The following is a 17,548-nucleotide window of genomic DNA, read 5'->3' on the forward strand; positions in this document are numbered from 1 at the left end:
AAGTGCTTTCATTGACTTAAAATTATTTGGCAGAGAATTCCACACTTTAAGGATTTCATGCTGTCCTTTGGCATCCCTTCTATCTTCTCAAGTGTTTCACGCAGGTCATAGAATTTATTTTTCCAGATAGAGCTTTCTTGAAATTCTATTAGCTCCATTTCCAGATTTTCTAAATCTAACCAGTGTAGGCAGGAAAGATCAAGTTCTTCAAATTTGGCTTTATCTGGAGAAGTAAGAAAACACAGGGTTGTCTCCATCTTAAGGAACTGTAAAAATCTGTTACTGAAATTCACCTTTGCAGCTGCTACAATGCTAGAAAATTCCTTGTAGATTTCCTGATGGCTTGTAGGATTGTCTGCAAATGTTGTAGAATTTTCTAAATGCTTTTTTAGATGGGCGGGGCCCCAGACAAACTGAAGATGGGCCGCAGCTCTGCTGACAGGGGGCGTGGCAAGGTGCTCAGCCACAGCCTTCTGGTCCAAACTGAAAATGGGCGGGGCCCTCAACAAACAGCCAGTGCCGGCTTGGGGAGCGTGGGCTTGGGGAGAAGGAGCACCACCCTCAGCGCCCTCACCACGGCAACGCGGCACAGCCCTAGGCAAACGCGACGGGTCTGCGTGTGCCCACAGAGAGGGCTTGGTGTGCCGGCTGCGGCACGCGTGCCATAGGTTCAACAACACGGCTATAGAACAAGTTTTGAGACAACCTGAGGCCCCACTACTTTTAGTAGGATGGGTAGTCATAACCAACTTGAGTTGGATTGTAGTCAATATTTATAAAACACAAGCAGTCAGGAACTGAAATCCACCTTCTACAAACATACCCTTTTAAAGTCCTCTCACCTTTTGATTACATAACTGCTACTGTTTGTCATTTATGTTGTTTATTTAACAAAATTCTTTACACAGTGCGTTTGGTAGTTGTCATTACAACAACCCTGTGTGGCAAGTCCTATTTTATAAATGAGGGACTGAGATTGAGACTGACTTGTCCAAGGCAATATATTGACTCCATGGAAAACATGAAGGGTGAACCCCAGTCTTCTCTGAGGACTGCACATCATTCCCTATACCACACTAGCTGCATCCTAAAGATTATAAATTATGAATAAAGACCGAAATGCCTTAAACAATCTATGAACAGGCGTGAATGGGCTATCCATGGGACTCAGTGGATTTCTCCTTTCTACTGTCTTTCTTTGTCTAGCACTGTACCCTGTACCCAGAGTATTGGGAACACCACTATTTGCCATTACCATCAATGGGAGACCTATGTATCTCTCAGATGAAGACTTTGCCATTTAGCACCTCCATAGAGTTATATGTGTAATTTCTGTCTTGATGTTTGTTCTTCCTATAGTAATCTTAAATATCTGGCAAATAATAAATTTCCATCAGTTTATTATTTGGATACAAATCCCATACTTTTGAAAATAAATTCTGAAAGGAAACAGTCAGATACATTGGGTTGATTTCTGGTTTCTGTTCACATGCTACAGTTTCCAGTGTTTAAAAAAATAACAACCCCAAACTATAATGTCTGAATTTTCAGTACTTTGGAAAGGTACAAGCTATTGATAACAACCATACAGTTTGCCTGTCATATAATGTTTTTTAAGCACAGTGCTCTATCACAGTCTTAAAAACCACCCATATCCAATTAACTGGTAATTAGTGGTGCATCAGATTTTTCTTTCTCTATTAAAAGTAAAATACACAGGCTGTTTGCCTCTTCTCTGAAAATACATATTGCTTTGCATGCAAGTACATAAAAGTCTGTCATTGTGAATGGGATCCAAAGTGATTAAACAAGCTCTCTTAATATGTTAATTTATAATTTTAATTACAGCAATCTTGTATATATAGTCATTAGTGAATACTAATATAAATATTTTTCTACCTTTTTATTCGTAATACATAAACCAATCATCCTCTTCTTTCTCAGCAGTTGCCTGGTCTCCCCCACACCCCTCATAATCTTTGTTCCTGGTTATGAATGCATTTTGTTCATTCCTGCCTTGAATAATCCCTCATTAAGCCAGTCACTTTCTGCTTCATTCTAAAAAGGGGGAATTATAATGCAAATTTGTCATTACACACACACACACACACACACATATGTACACATACAGAGACACACATAGGGGGGCACCAAACACTTTGGGTTGCTGTCCTTCAGTTAGTCTCCCTTCTTTGAATTTAATTTCATTTGTTGTTAGACTACTGACTTGATGTATGGACTCATGAATTTGAGACTGCTGCCAAGAATTAGACTAGGAGGGTGGGGGAATTAAAGCTTCTTCAGGAAGCTATGGAAACCAAGCTAAAATGAATTGGCTTCACCTTTGACTGAAATTCTTGAACAACGCTGGAATCCTGTGATGGTTTTGCTTGCTTAATTATCCAATTACTTATTTCAAGAATATAAGCACTGTGTTCCAATTAGGGACGTGAAACATAATCTGAGAAATTTGGTAAAGACTTAAATGATGACTTAAATAACTCCTGAGATAAACAGTATCTGCTGGGTATCTTCTCTTGCCAAGTGCTCTTCAGCTACAGATTGGTTGCTCTTTGTGCACTACTTATTTGTTTGTTCTCCCCAAAGAACATATTTCATTCCTCAGGAAATTGCACAAATTATTCTTTTGCCAGTATGTCATATTTGCATGGTCTTTAGACTGAGTTTAAGTTGTATTTCTCTTGATTAAAAGCTTTTGGTTCAAAGCAATACTTTTTAATTGCCTAATGATATAAGTCAGTTCTTAGGAAAGAGCCATGCATTTAGGAGTTCATTTGCAATATAACTGAAAAATTCATTGCATGGCAGTAAAACAATTTACTGTTAATTACAAGGAGAAGAATTTGCTGTACGATGCTCACAGATTGCCATGAATCATGCAGCACTCCTAGAGATTTATAACAGATGTGTAAGTGGGATGAATTAGCAGGGTTTAATAACAGAGACACAAATCATGCAGACTTCAAGGAGCTTTAATTGATATACTAGAATGTGACGGGCATGAATCACTCAGCCATTCAACAGCACTGTAACATATGGTCAGCTCAATATGCTGCATCTTAAATCGGTTGGTGAGTCGTTGGTTGTCCCATATGGTGGAAGCAATATATTTTTCAGGATTTTTTTTTAAATACCATTACATTGATTTTTTAAAAAAAGAAATATGATTCTATATGCTCATAATAAAACGAACTGGTGACACTTGTGTTTGTTTGAAGACTATTTTACATAGTGATTCTGAACACAGCATTTTCCTGAAGGGTCTAAACCAGTTAATGGATGTACTCCTATTTTACACTGGAAAGTTTAAGCAAAAATGTCTACAAGCACTACTGTTTTCCATTGGAAGTATGGAATGCAAATTTGGACCTGTGCTGGGAAATGGGCAAGGGGAGTTTGATCATGTCATTTATCCTGGATCTCTTGGCAGCTTTTCGTACCATCAGTCATGGTATCCTTTTGGACTGCCTTTTTGGGTTGGGACTGGGAGGCACTGTTCTGCAGTGTTTTTGGTCCTACTTCAAAGGTAGGTTTGAGAGTGTGGTGCTGGAGGACTGCTGCTCGGCCCTTTGGTCTCTGATTTGCAAGGTCCAACAAGGCTCTGTTGTCTGCCATGCTTTTTAACATGTACGTAAAGCTGCTAAGAGAGGTCATCCAGAGATTTGGACTGAGTTTCCACCAATATGCAGATGACACTCAGCTCTATTTACCACTTCCAGCAGATCCAAGAGAGGTTGTGGAAACCATGAACAAGTACCTGAAGGCAGTTTTGGAATGGATGAGGGCTAACAAAACTGACACTTCATCCCCACAAAAAGGAGGTGCTACTGGTGGGGGGAATGTTTGGTCCCCTAAAAGAAGCAGGTTTGTAGCTTGGGAGTGCTACTAGACCCAGGCCTCCTGTTGGATAAACAGGTGGCACTGGTGACCGGGGTACGTTTTACCAGCTTCAGCTGGTGAGCTAGCTGCGGCCCTTCCTGGGCAGGAAAGATCTTGCCACTATGGTGCATGCCCTGGTAACAGTCTGCTCTACATTGGGCTGCCCTTGGTGACTTTCTGGAAGCTATAGTTGGTACAGAATGCTGCAGCCAAAATGTTAACTGGAGTGGGTTGTAGGGACCATATCACTCCAGTTTTGTTCGGTCAACACTGGCTCTCAGTTTCCTTCTGGGCCCAATTCAAGGTGCTAGTGTTAACCTTTAAAGCACTATATGGCATGGCGCCAGCTCACCTTAAGGACCTTCATCTCCTTTATGAATCTACCCTTCTACTCTGGTCATATTTGGAGGCCCTGCTTTGGGTGCCTCCACCATCCAAGGCTAGATGGGTGGCAACCCAAGAAAGGGCCTTCTCAGTTGTTGCACCAAAACTTTGGAACTCTGTCTCCTTCTAACATTGTTTTCTGCCAGTGGGTGAAGACTTTTTTGTTTTGCTTGGTATACTCTCGATAATTGTCATTGGGCCTCATCCCAGGTTGTAATGTTTTGCTATTCACCACCTTGGGGAACACTGTTTGGGTGGAAAGGCAGAATACAAATGTTTTAAATAAGTAATCAAATAAAATCTTCCTATGCAGGCAGACCAGTAGGCACATTTGCAAGGTCACTGCCCAGAGATAGTGTCTATACCTATAAATGCTCCAAGGCAGCAAGTAGACTGTACTGCTTGTATTCTTCCCTGTCGTTTTTGGACAAGATTATTATGGAACTGGTTGTGGAGGAAGGGAACCAGTGGAGGAATGAGGACATATAATGGTGGCAGCCTTATTTAGCACATGAAGCTCTTAAAGGTATAGGCAAACTTTCTGGATGAAGGCAACCCTAGGAACTAGACTCCTCTTGGCAAGAAACCTTGAATCACTGTGATCTAGTAGGTAACGCTCAGTACTAGCTCAGTGCATTGGCTGATGCCTCTCTACATGGCTCCTATGATATTAAGGACCCGTAGTTCTAGGAGGAAGGGACTAGAAAATGCATTACCCAGAAAATGTTATTCTAACCCCACCAAAAAATAAATAAATTACAGTTTAGGTAGAGCAGTAGGGACATAATGCAGTGTGTTTGGCATTACTATCTATTTAAAACATTTTAAGCCATTTTGAAGACCTTATGACAAAAAATCAAGACATAAAGGTGACGAATAACAACCAAGGAGTCTTACTGCTGGTCTGCCATTTCACTGATGCTTTTCCTCAGTTCCCCTTCTGTACAATGGGAATACTAACAAGCTATCTCACTAAGTTGTAATGAAGCTGAACGAGAAAAATGAATGTACTTTGCATTGGTGACTTGATTAGGAATTATAATATTTGTGGCCCTTGGCATTAAGAGCACATGACAATAAGCCACTGAGTGCCTGAGCTGAAGATCAGATAGGACAGTTTTTTTAAATGTACAAACGTACCAGTTTTGGGATATTCAAATGATTAAGGTTCTAATGAGCAATAGCCAAAGTAAAGATGTATCCATACTGTCATTTTCAAAATACTAATGGGAAGATATGCCATTTGGAGTTGTGCGTTGTCATGAACACACTGAGAAGCTAATTGCAGACCAAAGCCAAAAAAAGAACTAAACACAGAAGTGCCACCAATAATTCATGGAGAGTTTCCTTTTAATATGAAAGCATGAAAGAGAAGGAGACCAGTAAAGTTTTGTAGCTATGATGCAAATGCATTTTTATTAGCCTTAGAACCTGACAGGCTCTAGGAAAGCTTTAGCAGCTGCGTTAGTTAACCTGACAGATTTGCGAAAAGAATATGCTATCCTTAGAAGCATGGCTGCCAGAATTTAATGTCAACAATTAAAATTTATTTTGATCCTCACCTAGTGTTTATTACTGTTTGTATACACAACAGACCTTACTAATACAGAGATGCACTATTAGATGGAATTACCATCTGTTCGCAGTGAAATGCTGGCATCTGTCTTAGCTTCTAAAACTAAAATGATATCGTTTCAAACAAAACAAAGTTAACTGCTCTTTTCTTACCAGCATTATATTTTTCGTACACACATAATGTGCACGCATTCGCGCGCGCACACACACACACACTGGAAAGGCTTGTTTATAGTGACCAATGTAGCAACATCTCTATGTGATTTATCTTTGACATAAAAACTGTATGGACCATCTGTTGTATTGATTCTTGTGATGCCCTCTGCTTCACAATGGCACGCAGGCATCATAGGTGTTTAAAATACTGTTTTAGCTTTATACCATATTAGCGATATATTATCAGGAAAAAAAATTAAAAGTACATGACTAAAATATGCAAAACATTGCTCATTTTGTTAAACACAGTATGCTTTGACGTGTATTTGAAAGGAGTAGGAAAAAATAGATAAAATTATAGTCTCTTCCTTCACCAAAGCTGCTACAGGTACCACAGTGACACCTTTAGGAAATGTATATTGTGGCTTTTAGCCTTTCATATCTTTATTGTACAATACAATTGACACAGGGATTTATTCTCTAAACTTTTTTTTTCTGTTTCAACTGTTGGAAGTACAAGTATTCCGAATCACCAAGGACATGGTAGTTGCAATACTAATGTTATACCAAAGACAGTACTTTCTGAAAGGTTGGGTTTCTGTTCCATATATCACAAAATAATAAATTGTGTCATGCTGGTGTTTAATGCATGTACACAGTGCATTAACTGTAACTGTAGTACATTTATTTGTGCTAGAGTAGACTTGAAAATGATTAAAAAATCAATACTTTCCTGTCAGAGAAGCAAGTGTTACAATGCATTTAAGTAGTTAATTGCACAAGCCATATAAAAGCTTCAGATTTGGGTAGCAAAGATGCTATAATTACAGTGCAGGCAATTCCCATTTATTAAAAGAGGACATGTAAGGAAGATGCGATTGTTGTCAAAGAGTCTTGGCAATGTGCGTTCATTGTGGAAATAATGAGTTTTAGTCATTCTGCTTTAGCATCTTCAGGCTGAACTGGAGGACTCAACCTCAGCAATTGCATTTAAAATGCTGACATAGACTGATTTGCTCCAAAGGTGAAGTTCCAAGTGTAAAGCCATGTTTTCTTTTGAAACCTGTGCATTAATACCACATTTCATTAGTGCTTTGTGCTACTTATGCGGAGAAGGCTTGTGACCTCACACGGCACTACTTCAATTTTGACACAGTAAATTTCTAACATAGCAGTATGATACTAATTAGATTGTGAAGTCATAAATGATGTCCAAGCAAGAATTTACAATGCATAGCACGGTTGGTGGGTTTTTGTCTCCCATCATTCCCTCTGCCAAATGTAATATTTTATCATGTTGTAGGAAAAGTAATAGCAACATACTACAGGTTAATGCCAGGAAGTGAAAAGGATGCTAATGGTCTTGTATGCAAGAATCTTTAAGGATATGTTATCAATTTATTATAAATGAAGCTCTTTACAATGAACTCTTAGCACAACACAGCAAAGTAATTTGCTAGAACCATAATTTAGTCCATATTATTCCCCAAATGAATATTGTGCCATATAATATGTTCTATTAGTGATATGGCGTATGTCTGTGTACATAACAATGAAATGAAACTTTTAAATTTAGAACATAGTATTATTTCAGTGTCTCTGTAATATGTTTAGTACAGCTGATTTAACAATCTGCAACTTGTTATATGTCCTTGACCAGGTTTCCCTCCCTGAGAGGGGTGCTGTTTCTCAATCAGCCACCAGGTGTCCCTCTGCTTGGTGTAGGGAAGATTATCCTACTTTCCTGAGGTGACTTCTCATTTTCCCACCTGGCAGCAACAGAATATACAGTGGTCAGCTTTGTACACAGTATTCCAGCAGCACTGTCCCTCTTTCTTGAAAGTGATCAGTGTTTTGAAAAATAACATCAAGTGGTTCACTCTGGGTGCACCTCTGTTTTGACCCCACCAGCCCCCATGTCACTGCAGAGCCTTCTCCAGAGGTCTGCTATAGCCCAATGAGAGGGATGCTTGCCTGCAACTTGAAATTTGTGAGGGGCTGGCTTCGTTTTTGTAACATCAACAGGCAGGTCACTCTTCTCCTGGTCAACTGTCTTTGGCAGAGCCTATGGATTTCAGCAGATTCCTGACCATGCCTACTTGCTGAGTGACCTGAGTGAGCCCATATCTATAAAAGAGGGAGAATTGTTCATTAACATCTGTCAGGTCTGTTAATACTAACCCATTTCTGCTTCACCTTACTCTTACAGTTTTCTTGTAGATCACTTTCACTCATATCTGTGGAATCATCACTTCAGGGTCATGGTCATGGTGATATTCATTGATTCATGGTGTGGTATTTCATGAAATACTTGAACAACCCTATGTAGGTCATAGTTGCATGTATATCCAATCACTAAAGGCACATATCCCATCCCTGACACTGATGTGCAAATCAGCTCTTGGTGTGTGTGTGTGGGGGGGGGGGAAGGGCTTCCATTTATGATAGGTTTCTTGAAATTTCACAAGGGGCTAGGAGGCCATACAAAATTTCCTTAGGTCACACAAGTCTTAAATTGTCTAAGCAGGAACTATGTAGTTCCCAAATGCACAGTATGGTGCTGGGGGACTGCTGTTCCACCCCTTGCCCTCTGCCATATGAGATCCCACAACGTTCTATCTTGTTCCCTGTGCTTTTTAACATCTACATAAAGCCACTGGGAAAGGTCAATCAGAGATCTGGGTTGAGTTACCACCTATATGTGAATTACTCAGTCTCAGCTCTGTCTCAGGGTTCCAACTGATCTCAGGGAGGCTATGGAAACTGTGAACTGGCAGTTTTGGGATGGATGAGGGCTAATAAACTGAAACTTAATCCCACCACAACAGAGGTATTGCAAGTGGGGGGGGGTTGATCTAGAAAATGGGGTATCTCCTGTTCTGTTTAGGATTGCACTCCCCCTGGAGGAGCAGGTTTGTAACTTGGGAGTGCTGCTGGATCCAGACCTCCTGTTGGATAAACAGGTGGCAGTGGTGGCCGGGGTGCCTTTTACTAGCTTCAGCTGTTGAGCCAGATGTGGCCTTTCATGGGCCAGAAAGATCTTGCCACTATGATGTATGCCCTGGTAACATCTAAGTTTGATTATTGCAGTGAGCTCTACATGTGGCTGTTCTTGAAGACTGTCCAGAAGCTACAGTTGGTATTGGATGCTGGGGCAAGAATGTTTACTGGAGTGGTTCGTAGGGACCATATCACTCCAGTCTTATTCCATCTACACTGGCTACTCCTACAGTATGCTTCTGGACCCACTTCAAGTGGCTGGTTTGGACCTTTGCAGCCACATATGGCTTGGGCCCATCATACCTGAAGGACCACCTCCTTCCATAAGAAGCTACACATTTGGGTCATCTTTGGAGGCCTTGCCTTTGGTGCCCTAGCCATCTGAGGCTAGACAGGTGGCAAACCATGAAAGGGTCTTCTCAGTTGCGGCATCAAAACTTTGGAACTTTTTTCCCAAGGAGATTGATTTGTCTCCCTCTGTCATTGTCTTCTGCATTGTCTCTTGTTTTGTTTGGCATTCTACACAAATTGTTATTGCCCCTCTTCCCTTGTTGTGTTGTTATATGTGTTTGTGGGCTTAGAAGTTTATTGCATTGTTTAAAGTTTTATATATACTTATATTTTAAATGTGGTTTTAATGTCTTGATGTTTTAATGTTGAAATGTTTTGATATTTGCCACCTTTGGGACCCTTCTTGGGTGGACAGGTGGCATAGAAATGTAATAGAATAAAATAAACAGTTCTTGTTGACTAGAATTAGCTTGACACAAAGTGTGTACTGCTTCTATAATGCTAAGGTAAAAATACTCTTTGTCAGCAGTTAAGGTGCAAACCCCCAGTAAGTCTGATTAGTCAACAGGACATTTTATAGGTGCCATTAGGAACTTTTACCAATTAAAGAAATAGGTTGAATTGGTATGGCTAAATAGCATAGAGGTCAAAGGCTACTTACAATTACTGTTTGAACTGTAATGGATACAGCTTTCCTCAGTGACAATATATCATGTAATAAAACTTTCAAGCTTATTCTGTAAACTAGTATTGTTTGGACATCCTTAACTGGAGAGATGTATCTCTCTTTTTCTTTCTTTCATATAAATAGCTCCAAGACAGCTAATTGCCCCGCACGCAGAAGGAGTAAACAGTACAGTAATAAAGATAAGTTGGAACGGACCTCAAGAACTTAATGGGCCTCCTCCAACCTATCAGCTGGAGAGAATGGATGCTTCTTTTGCAACATCAAATGTAACTGTAGTGAAAGGAATCCGTTTCGCAGGAAATGGGTATTATAAATTTCCAGCATCCACTCTCCCTGCCAACACATATTTTACAGGTAAGAGAATGGTGATGTTTGGCGCAAAAAGTGTGTATTTGGTTTGTAGTGTAACATGATACTCAGTTGTGCAAAAATGGCTAGATGGTTACCACCTCAATATATTTATGACAAAGTTTTTAAAATGACCATACAAAGCATGTAACCAGTAGAGCTTGGCATTGTAGAAAAAACATACTGTATATCCTGATTAGTTCCTAGGACCTTGCACTAAGAGCTGTGTAGATTGGACTATAACTAAGCCCCCTTCACTCCTGTCCCATTAATTTATTCATGGGTCCGCTTCATTCTTATATAAAGTGGGGGTTTGTAGTAGGGAAGTACGAATGCACCTTTTTTGTTTGAGTATGTTGTCATTATGAGCCTTTTTACTTCCTCCCACTTTTGTTCTGGTGTTCCTTGTTCATTTGTTTCTTTTACACCATTTTATGGAGCAAATTTACACAAAAATACTATTCGAACTAGTTAAATCCAAGAGCAAAAAAAATGATGTGAAGGGAAAAGAAAATGGCAAGCTTTACCTCCACACCCATCCAGTATATTGTTCCCTCCTCCAATGCCAGTGAATATTTACGCATTGCCATGCTGTCTAATTTGGCATGTGTAAACTGTGTACACATGGTTGACAGTCCTCATTTAGTCAACATAGGCTCTATAGAGTTCAATGATACAGGAACATGTGGGCGCTTGCTAGCTCAGATGGTGGAGCTGGCACACTGGGTGGGTGACCACCACTCATTACTGCAACCAGTTGTCCAAATTGGCCCAATGAAATTTGTTTACTTATTTATGTTGTATTTTGATTTTCTGCCATAAAGATCATCAGACTTCAAAGTGGTTAACAACAAATAAAACAATATGAAATTAGATTGGATATCCACCAAGATAAAATTCTGCATCCAGAAGGCAACTTGCAGAGTCGTAGAAGGGCCATGTTTGATCCTGCAACCAGATGACAGGTTATTTTATTTCAGTGGTGGCCAAACTTTCAGCCAACTGCATTATAAGTTAATGCCTAGTTATGAGGTATTGCTACTTTAGTGTGTGTTTCAGCCCATTTGCAGCCTCCATTGTCTTTTCTACACTAAGCTGGAAGGCAGAAGCACAGCAGGAACATAGATAGTTTGGAACTGATTCTGTGCAGGCCATCATACCACATGGAAGACTAACATGGTTATCTTCACCATTAAAAATGGGGTGAATTTGCCCCCCCCCCCTTTATGCAGTATTAATATGGTAAAGGTTGGGTCTTTAAAAACCGGTTTCTGTATATTTCTTAGATATTTCTCTGTAATCATTTATGCTAGTACTGAGTGGGCAAGGTGTTCTCCTAACCTACAGACTTCCATTTCATTTAAGGAGTGAATTTCTTCCCTGCTTTTTCTGAATCTTTGATTTTTCAGTTTATGTAATACCAAGTATTGCTTTAATACTTCAAAATATATTTTTTTAGTTTTTGTAAGCTAATGTTTGTTTTATTAATTTTTGTTTGGAGGATGTCATTATTTTTGTTTACTGAGAAAAAAGCACTACAATATCTTTATGTATAACATCAAATATTTGGGTGATTTCCCCTCCCCTCGTGCTTTTCATTTCACAAAGATAGTTTCCACATTCACACAATGGAGGAACAATAAAAAAAAACATTCAATCCCCTTGGATAAATGTGCAAGGAGAATATAAGTTATATACAACTGGGGCTTATTGTAATTCCCATCTACTTCTATAAATAACGAAGCGGAAAGTAGTGAGAGAATGCCATCAAGGTATAGGTAGAACTATCATGTTCACTCCGTATAATGAGTCACTAACTAGGGATAGAGCAACAGAAATCATGGAATGTTACAAAACCTGCCACAGCCCTCTGCATTGCAACAGTTTAACACACATTTAAGAAACAAGTCAACTTCTGCATATTTCCTACATGACAGAGCTGGTTGTATGTATTTAACTTTTTATCCATGGTGTAGTCAGACTGATAGCCTTCCTGTTCCTGTCCAGGAGCGGCACAACCCCTTGCTACCTGTATAGGGTTGCTAGGTCCCTCTTCGCTATCTGCGGGAGATTTTGGGGCGGAGCCTGGGGAAGGCGGGGTTTGGGAGGGGAGGGACTTAAATGCCATAGAGTCCAATGGCCAAAGCAGCCATTTTCTCCAGGTGAACTCTATCAGCTGGAGATCAGTTGTAATAGCAGGAGATCTTCTGCTATTACCTGGAGGTTGGCAACCCTATACCTGTACCACTGATGTTCCAAATTGGTCAACTAAACTGCCTTTAAATTTCAAGGGCGCTTGGACCAGCTGTGGGAGAAGATTTAAAAAAATCAACAACCTTTGAGCTGATGGCACCCCCCACATGTTCCTGCATCCTTCAGGACTCCTGTCAATTTCCAGGCCAAACCGGCAACCCTATTCCTGACACATGGATCCTTCTCCCTAAGCAGTTATGTAGATAAGAGGCTTAATCAAGGACTGTGGGTCAGAATCATGTTTCTGTGAAGAACATACTGACTCATACTTTCCTTCCACCTGTACTTATATATGACACTATTAGATAGCCTCCCTTCGTTTTTCTTCGAACTCTTTTTAGCAAGACTTGTGGCCTTGCACATAAAATGAATCCACAGTACCTTCTCAAACAAGATGTTTTCTTTCTTCCTTCTTCCTAATCCCAAGAAGCCTAAAGATAGAGTGAGAAGGAGTGATCCAGTACAACAAAGTGAATTGTACTGCTTTGTAAACAAAACATCTTAAGGTATTGTCTAACTTGCACAACAGGGATTTATGCTACAAATATGCCAAGCTGACCCTGAACAGGTGGCATTACTGTGGTAATATTTTCCCTCTAAGACAGGGCTGTTTTTGTTAACCAGAGACATAGGTTTGTTTGTTTTAATCCATATCAAGATTTTGCTTTTCTATCTTTTTGTTGAAATAAAAAGATCTATTTAGTCTTTGTTTCTTTCTTTTTTTTAAATGTGCAAGTCTATAGTAAAGAATGAATTTCCATATGTACCTATGGTAGTCCTGCTATACAGGACATCATGGGTCTTCAAATACATTTCTAAAGTAATTTCAGAGCCTAGTGCCAAACTGAGACATACTTGTTTAAGTCAGTCAACATTCTGTAGTGGTTTTTGAGTACACAAATGTGATGGATGGGGAAATAGCAGAAAAATTGCAGAAAATTATTATAGGTACTGACCTCACACTGGGTTGCTTGCACACAGATGACTTAACCGGGTACCATTTTAGATTTTGGTAGGGAGCACAATATTCACAGCATGATTCTAAGATTAGCTCCTGGATTAGCTCTTGAAGATTAAAATGAAAAATAAACTCTCCTAAACTATATATGTTAAGAGAATTTTTAATACTTCAAAATATGAAGCTGGGAAGTTGCCTTACACTGAGTCATACCATTAGTCCTAGTAGCCCAGTATTGTCTACTCTGACTTGCAGCTATGTATCTTGTAGTTAAAATAGTGTACATCCCTACTTCTGTGCTATAGAATTCTATGCAGCTTTATGAGATAGGTTTTGTTGATCACATTTATATCCCTCTCATCTTCTAAGGCGCAAAGTACAGCATACTTGGAGATTATATCATTTTATTCTCACAACAATCCTATAAGGTAGACGAAATTGAAACAGTCATTGGACCAAGGTCACCCAATTAGTTTTTGTGCCGGAATGGGGATTTGAATCTAGTCTTCCCTTGTGTTTGCTGTACCACATTACCTCTGCTATACTAAATCATTATACACCAATACTTCTGACTTTCTGAAATGCTGCCTGCTTTTTACACTGCTAGTTGTGGTTTTCTTACTCCTGCCTTGCGGTTTTTACAAGGGACAGTCATGATGGAACTACCAAGTAGAATATTGAACAAACATGTAAGCGAAGACATCCATTGATTCCAATTGTCTGTCATGAATATCACCAGGAAACGTTCCTATGAATATTATCAGGACATGTTTCATCCCCTAATTGATCTTTCAGAAAGATCAAATTAATATCTTGTCTAACTATGATGAGTCTTATCAACTGAGTGATTGCTAACGTTTAAAGTGGTGATGGGGGGATTAAATTTGTTGTCCTTATTAGGTTTAAATACTTATGGCCTAAAATCAATCAGATCATAGACTGCACAATGCTATTTTTGTCAAAACCATCAGTCAGGATTTAGCTGTGGCAACATTATATTATACAGATCAGTGTGTGAAAAAAATCACAAAAGTTTTGTAATATTAAGCTTCTACATGTTAAGCATTGCCTTTCTTTATGCGTATATATAGTGCAAACATATCCTACCTGGAAGGTAGGTTTTAGAAGGTGATACTAGGGGACTGCTGCTCAGCTCTTTGGTCTCTGGCCTGTGGGATTCCACAAGGCTCCATCTTGTCCCCTGTGCTTTTCAACATATCTATGTACCTGCTGGGTGAGGTCATTCAGAGATTTGGGTTGGGTTGTCTTATGTGGATGGAACCCAGCTCTATCTTGCACTTCCAGTTGATCCAGGAAGGCCATAGAAACTAGGGGTATATAGACAAAAAAATATTGGTATTTTTCAGATTCAGGTTTATTGGACCCCGAAATTTTCGGGTAAGTCATAAAAAAGCTGAATACCTGTACTGGTAAATGGGTATTTACCAGTACAGATGCTGATGAGGAAGAAACTGAAAGTTTTTGTGCAAATGTTCAGGAAGAAATTGATCACACACCTAAACAAGATGTGCTGACAATCATAGGTGACTTGAACACAAAAGTAGGAAACAAAGCAGAATCAAATGTTGTTGGCAGATTTGGGCTAAGAGCACGGAATGAAGCAGGAGAACAACTCATAGAATTCTGTGAAGACAACAATTTGTTCATTGCAAACACATGTTTCAGGCAACTAGATAGACGATTGTATTACATGGACATCACCAGATGGCCAGTATAGAAATCAAATAATTGGAAGCAGAAGATGGTAAAGCTCTATTATTTCTGCTAAAGACCAGCAGCCAACTGCAGTACAGATCATGAACTGTTAATATCGAGAATCAAAATAAAGCTGAAGAAAAACGCACAACATTCCCAACGCCAAAATACAATCTAAGCAACATTCCTGAAGAGTTTAAAGACCATGTAAAGAGCAGTTTTGCATTAGTAAGTTCAAGTGAATGTAAACCAGAAGAACTATGGATAGAAACTAGAGATATCTTAAAGGAAGAATGTGCAAAGACTATTCCTGTAGCCAAAAGAAATGAAAAGGCTCGATGGATGACTGAGGAAACTCTTAAAGTTGCTAAAGATAGATAAGAAGCAAAAGTAAAAAGTGACAAAAAGAGAATTAAAAGTCTAAGTGCAGCATTCCAGTGACTTGCATGTAGAGACAAAGAGAACTATTATAATGACCAGTGTAAAGAAACAGAAGAGAACAACAAAAAAGACCTGTTCCACAAGATCCAAGAAATCAATGGGAAATTTAAAGCACGGTTAGGCATGCTGAATGATCAACATGGAAATACATTAACTGAACAGGACAAAATAAAGAAAAAGTGGGAACAATATCCTGAAGAACTATACAGAAGAGATGAAAGGATGACAGATTCCTTCCAAGAAGAATCTTTTGAAGAAGAACTTATTGTTTTAGAAAGTGAAGTGAAAGCTGCACTGAGAGCAATTGGAAGAAACAAATCACTAGGAGCAGATGGGATATCAATAGAGCTATTCCAAGCCACAGGAACATAGTCCATCAAAATCTTGACAAGAATATGCCAACAAATATGGAAAACAAAACAATGGCCCACAGACTGGAAATGATCAATTTACATTCCAATTCCCAAGAAAGGAGATGTCAAAGGTTGCAGCAACTATTGGGCCATCACATTAATTTCTCATGCAAGTAAAGTGATGCTCAAAATCTTACAACAAAGACTGCTACCATATATGGAACAATAAATGCCTGATGTTCATGCTAGATTCAGAAAAGGGAAAGGCACTAGAGATCATATTGCAAATTTATGTTGGTTACTGGAGTGTACAAGAGAATTTCAGAAGAAAATCAGCTTGTGTTTCATAGATTACAGCAAAGCTTTTGACTGTGTGGATCATGAAAAGCTATGGCTAGTTTTAAAGGAAATGGGTGTGCCACCACATCTGATTGTTTTGATGTGCAATCTGTACTCTAGACAAGAGGCCACAGTTAGGACAGAGTATGGAGATAGGGCTGTCGATTCGGTTTGTCTGAACCAAACAAACAGCCGAATTTCCCCTGATTCGGGGGTTTTCAGTTCGGATGGAACCAAACTCAAAAAAAGCGGGAAAACGACGTTCCGAATTCGGCAAGTTCAGGCGATCACTGGATAAATTTGGCAGGTTTGGCATTCCCCGAACCTGCCTTTTCCCACCTTTAAAGACCCCCCCCCGCCCGGTTTCCCGAGAGTCCCTTGAAACCGGGCGGCGGGGGGGGGGGTTTAAACTGCTCTGTGCTGCCAGGCAGCGTGGAGCTGTTTAAAGACCCCCTCGCCAGGTTTCAAGGGACTCCCAGGAAACTGGGCGGGGGGGGTCTTTAAAGTGCTCCGTGCTGCCTGGGCAGGCAGTGCGGAGCCATTTAACCCCCCCACCCCCTTCCTGGGACTCCCAGGAAGGGGGGGCGGTGGGTCTTTAAAGTGCTCCATGCTGCCCGGTTTTCCGGGACTCTCGGGAAGCCGGGCGGGGGGTCTTTAAACTGCCCGACGACCAGCTGATGGGCGGGTCTTCCGGACACTCCCATGGGGCCCCGGCTGGGGGACCGCGGGGAGCTGAGGTCGCTGCTGCACCCCACCTGTTGAGCATGGCCGGCCGGGGCCGCCCTCTCCAATCGCCAGCTGACGAGCGGGCCTTTCGGCTGTTGCCGAGGCTTCCGGCGCACTTGCCCAGCCTCGGGGCGGTGGCTCTGACCGTCCTCCGTTTGCCGCCTCTCTGGACCTCTTCCCTGGTAAGTGGGGGTTGGGGGGCTCCTTCCCCCACTCCCACGGGTCACCGTTGGGGCTGGGGACTCCCTGGAAACCGGACGGGGGGGGGGTCTTTAAACTGAATTTGTTCAGGAATGTCGAATTTCCCGGCGAATTCGGCATTCCCAAACAGGGGGGGTTCGGAATTTGGCCAACCGGATCCAAGTCGGGCCGGGTTCGGCCGAATCCGAACCATAACGAATTTTTTTTCAACAGCTCTAT

At 40.5% G+C, this 17,548-nt stretch overlaps 1 protein-coding gene across 1 annotated transcript in view; it reads left to right on the forward strand.

Moving 5' to 3' along the window:
* USH2A (usherin) overlaps positions 1 to 17,548 on the forward strand; it is a 588,113-nt gene that overhangs the window by 141,717 nt on the left and 428,848 nt on the right. The window contains exon 20 of the mRNA XM_056852957.1: positions 10,118 to 10,348. Within this exon, the coding sequence (XP_056708935.1) occupies positions 10,118 to 10,348 (231 nt within the window). The remainder of the gene's footprint in view (positions 1 to 10,117; positions 10,349 to 17,548) is intronic.

The sequence above is a fragment of the Euleptes europaea genome, chromosome 7, assembly GCF_029931775.1.
Source record: "Euleptes europaea isolate rEulEur1 chromosome 7, rEulEur1.hap1, whole genome shotgun sequence".
In the NCBI taxonomy this organism is placed as follows: domain Eukaryota; kingdom Metazoa; phylum Chordata; class Lepidosauria; order Squamata; family Sphaerodactylidae; genus Euleptes; species Euleptes europaea.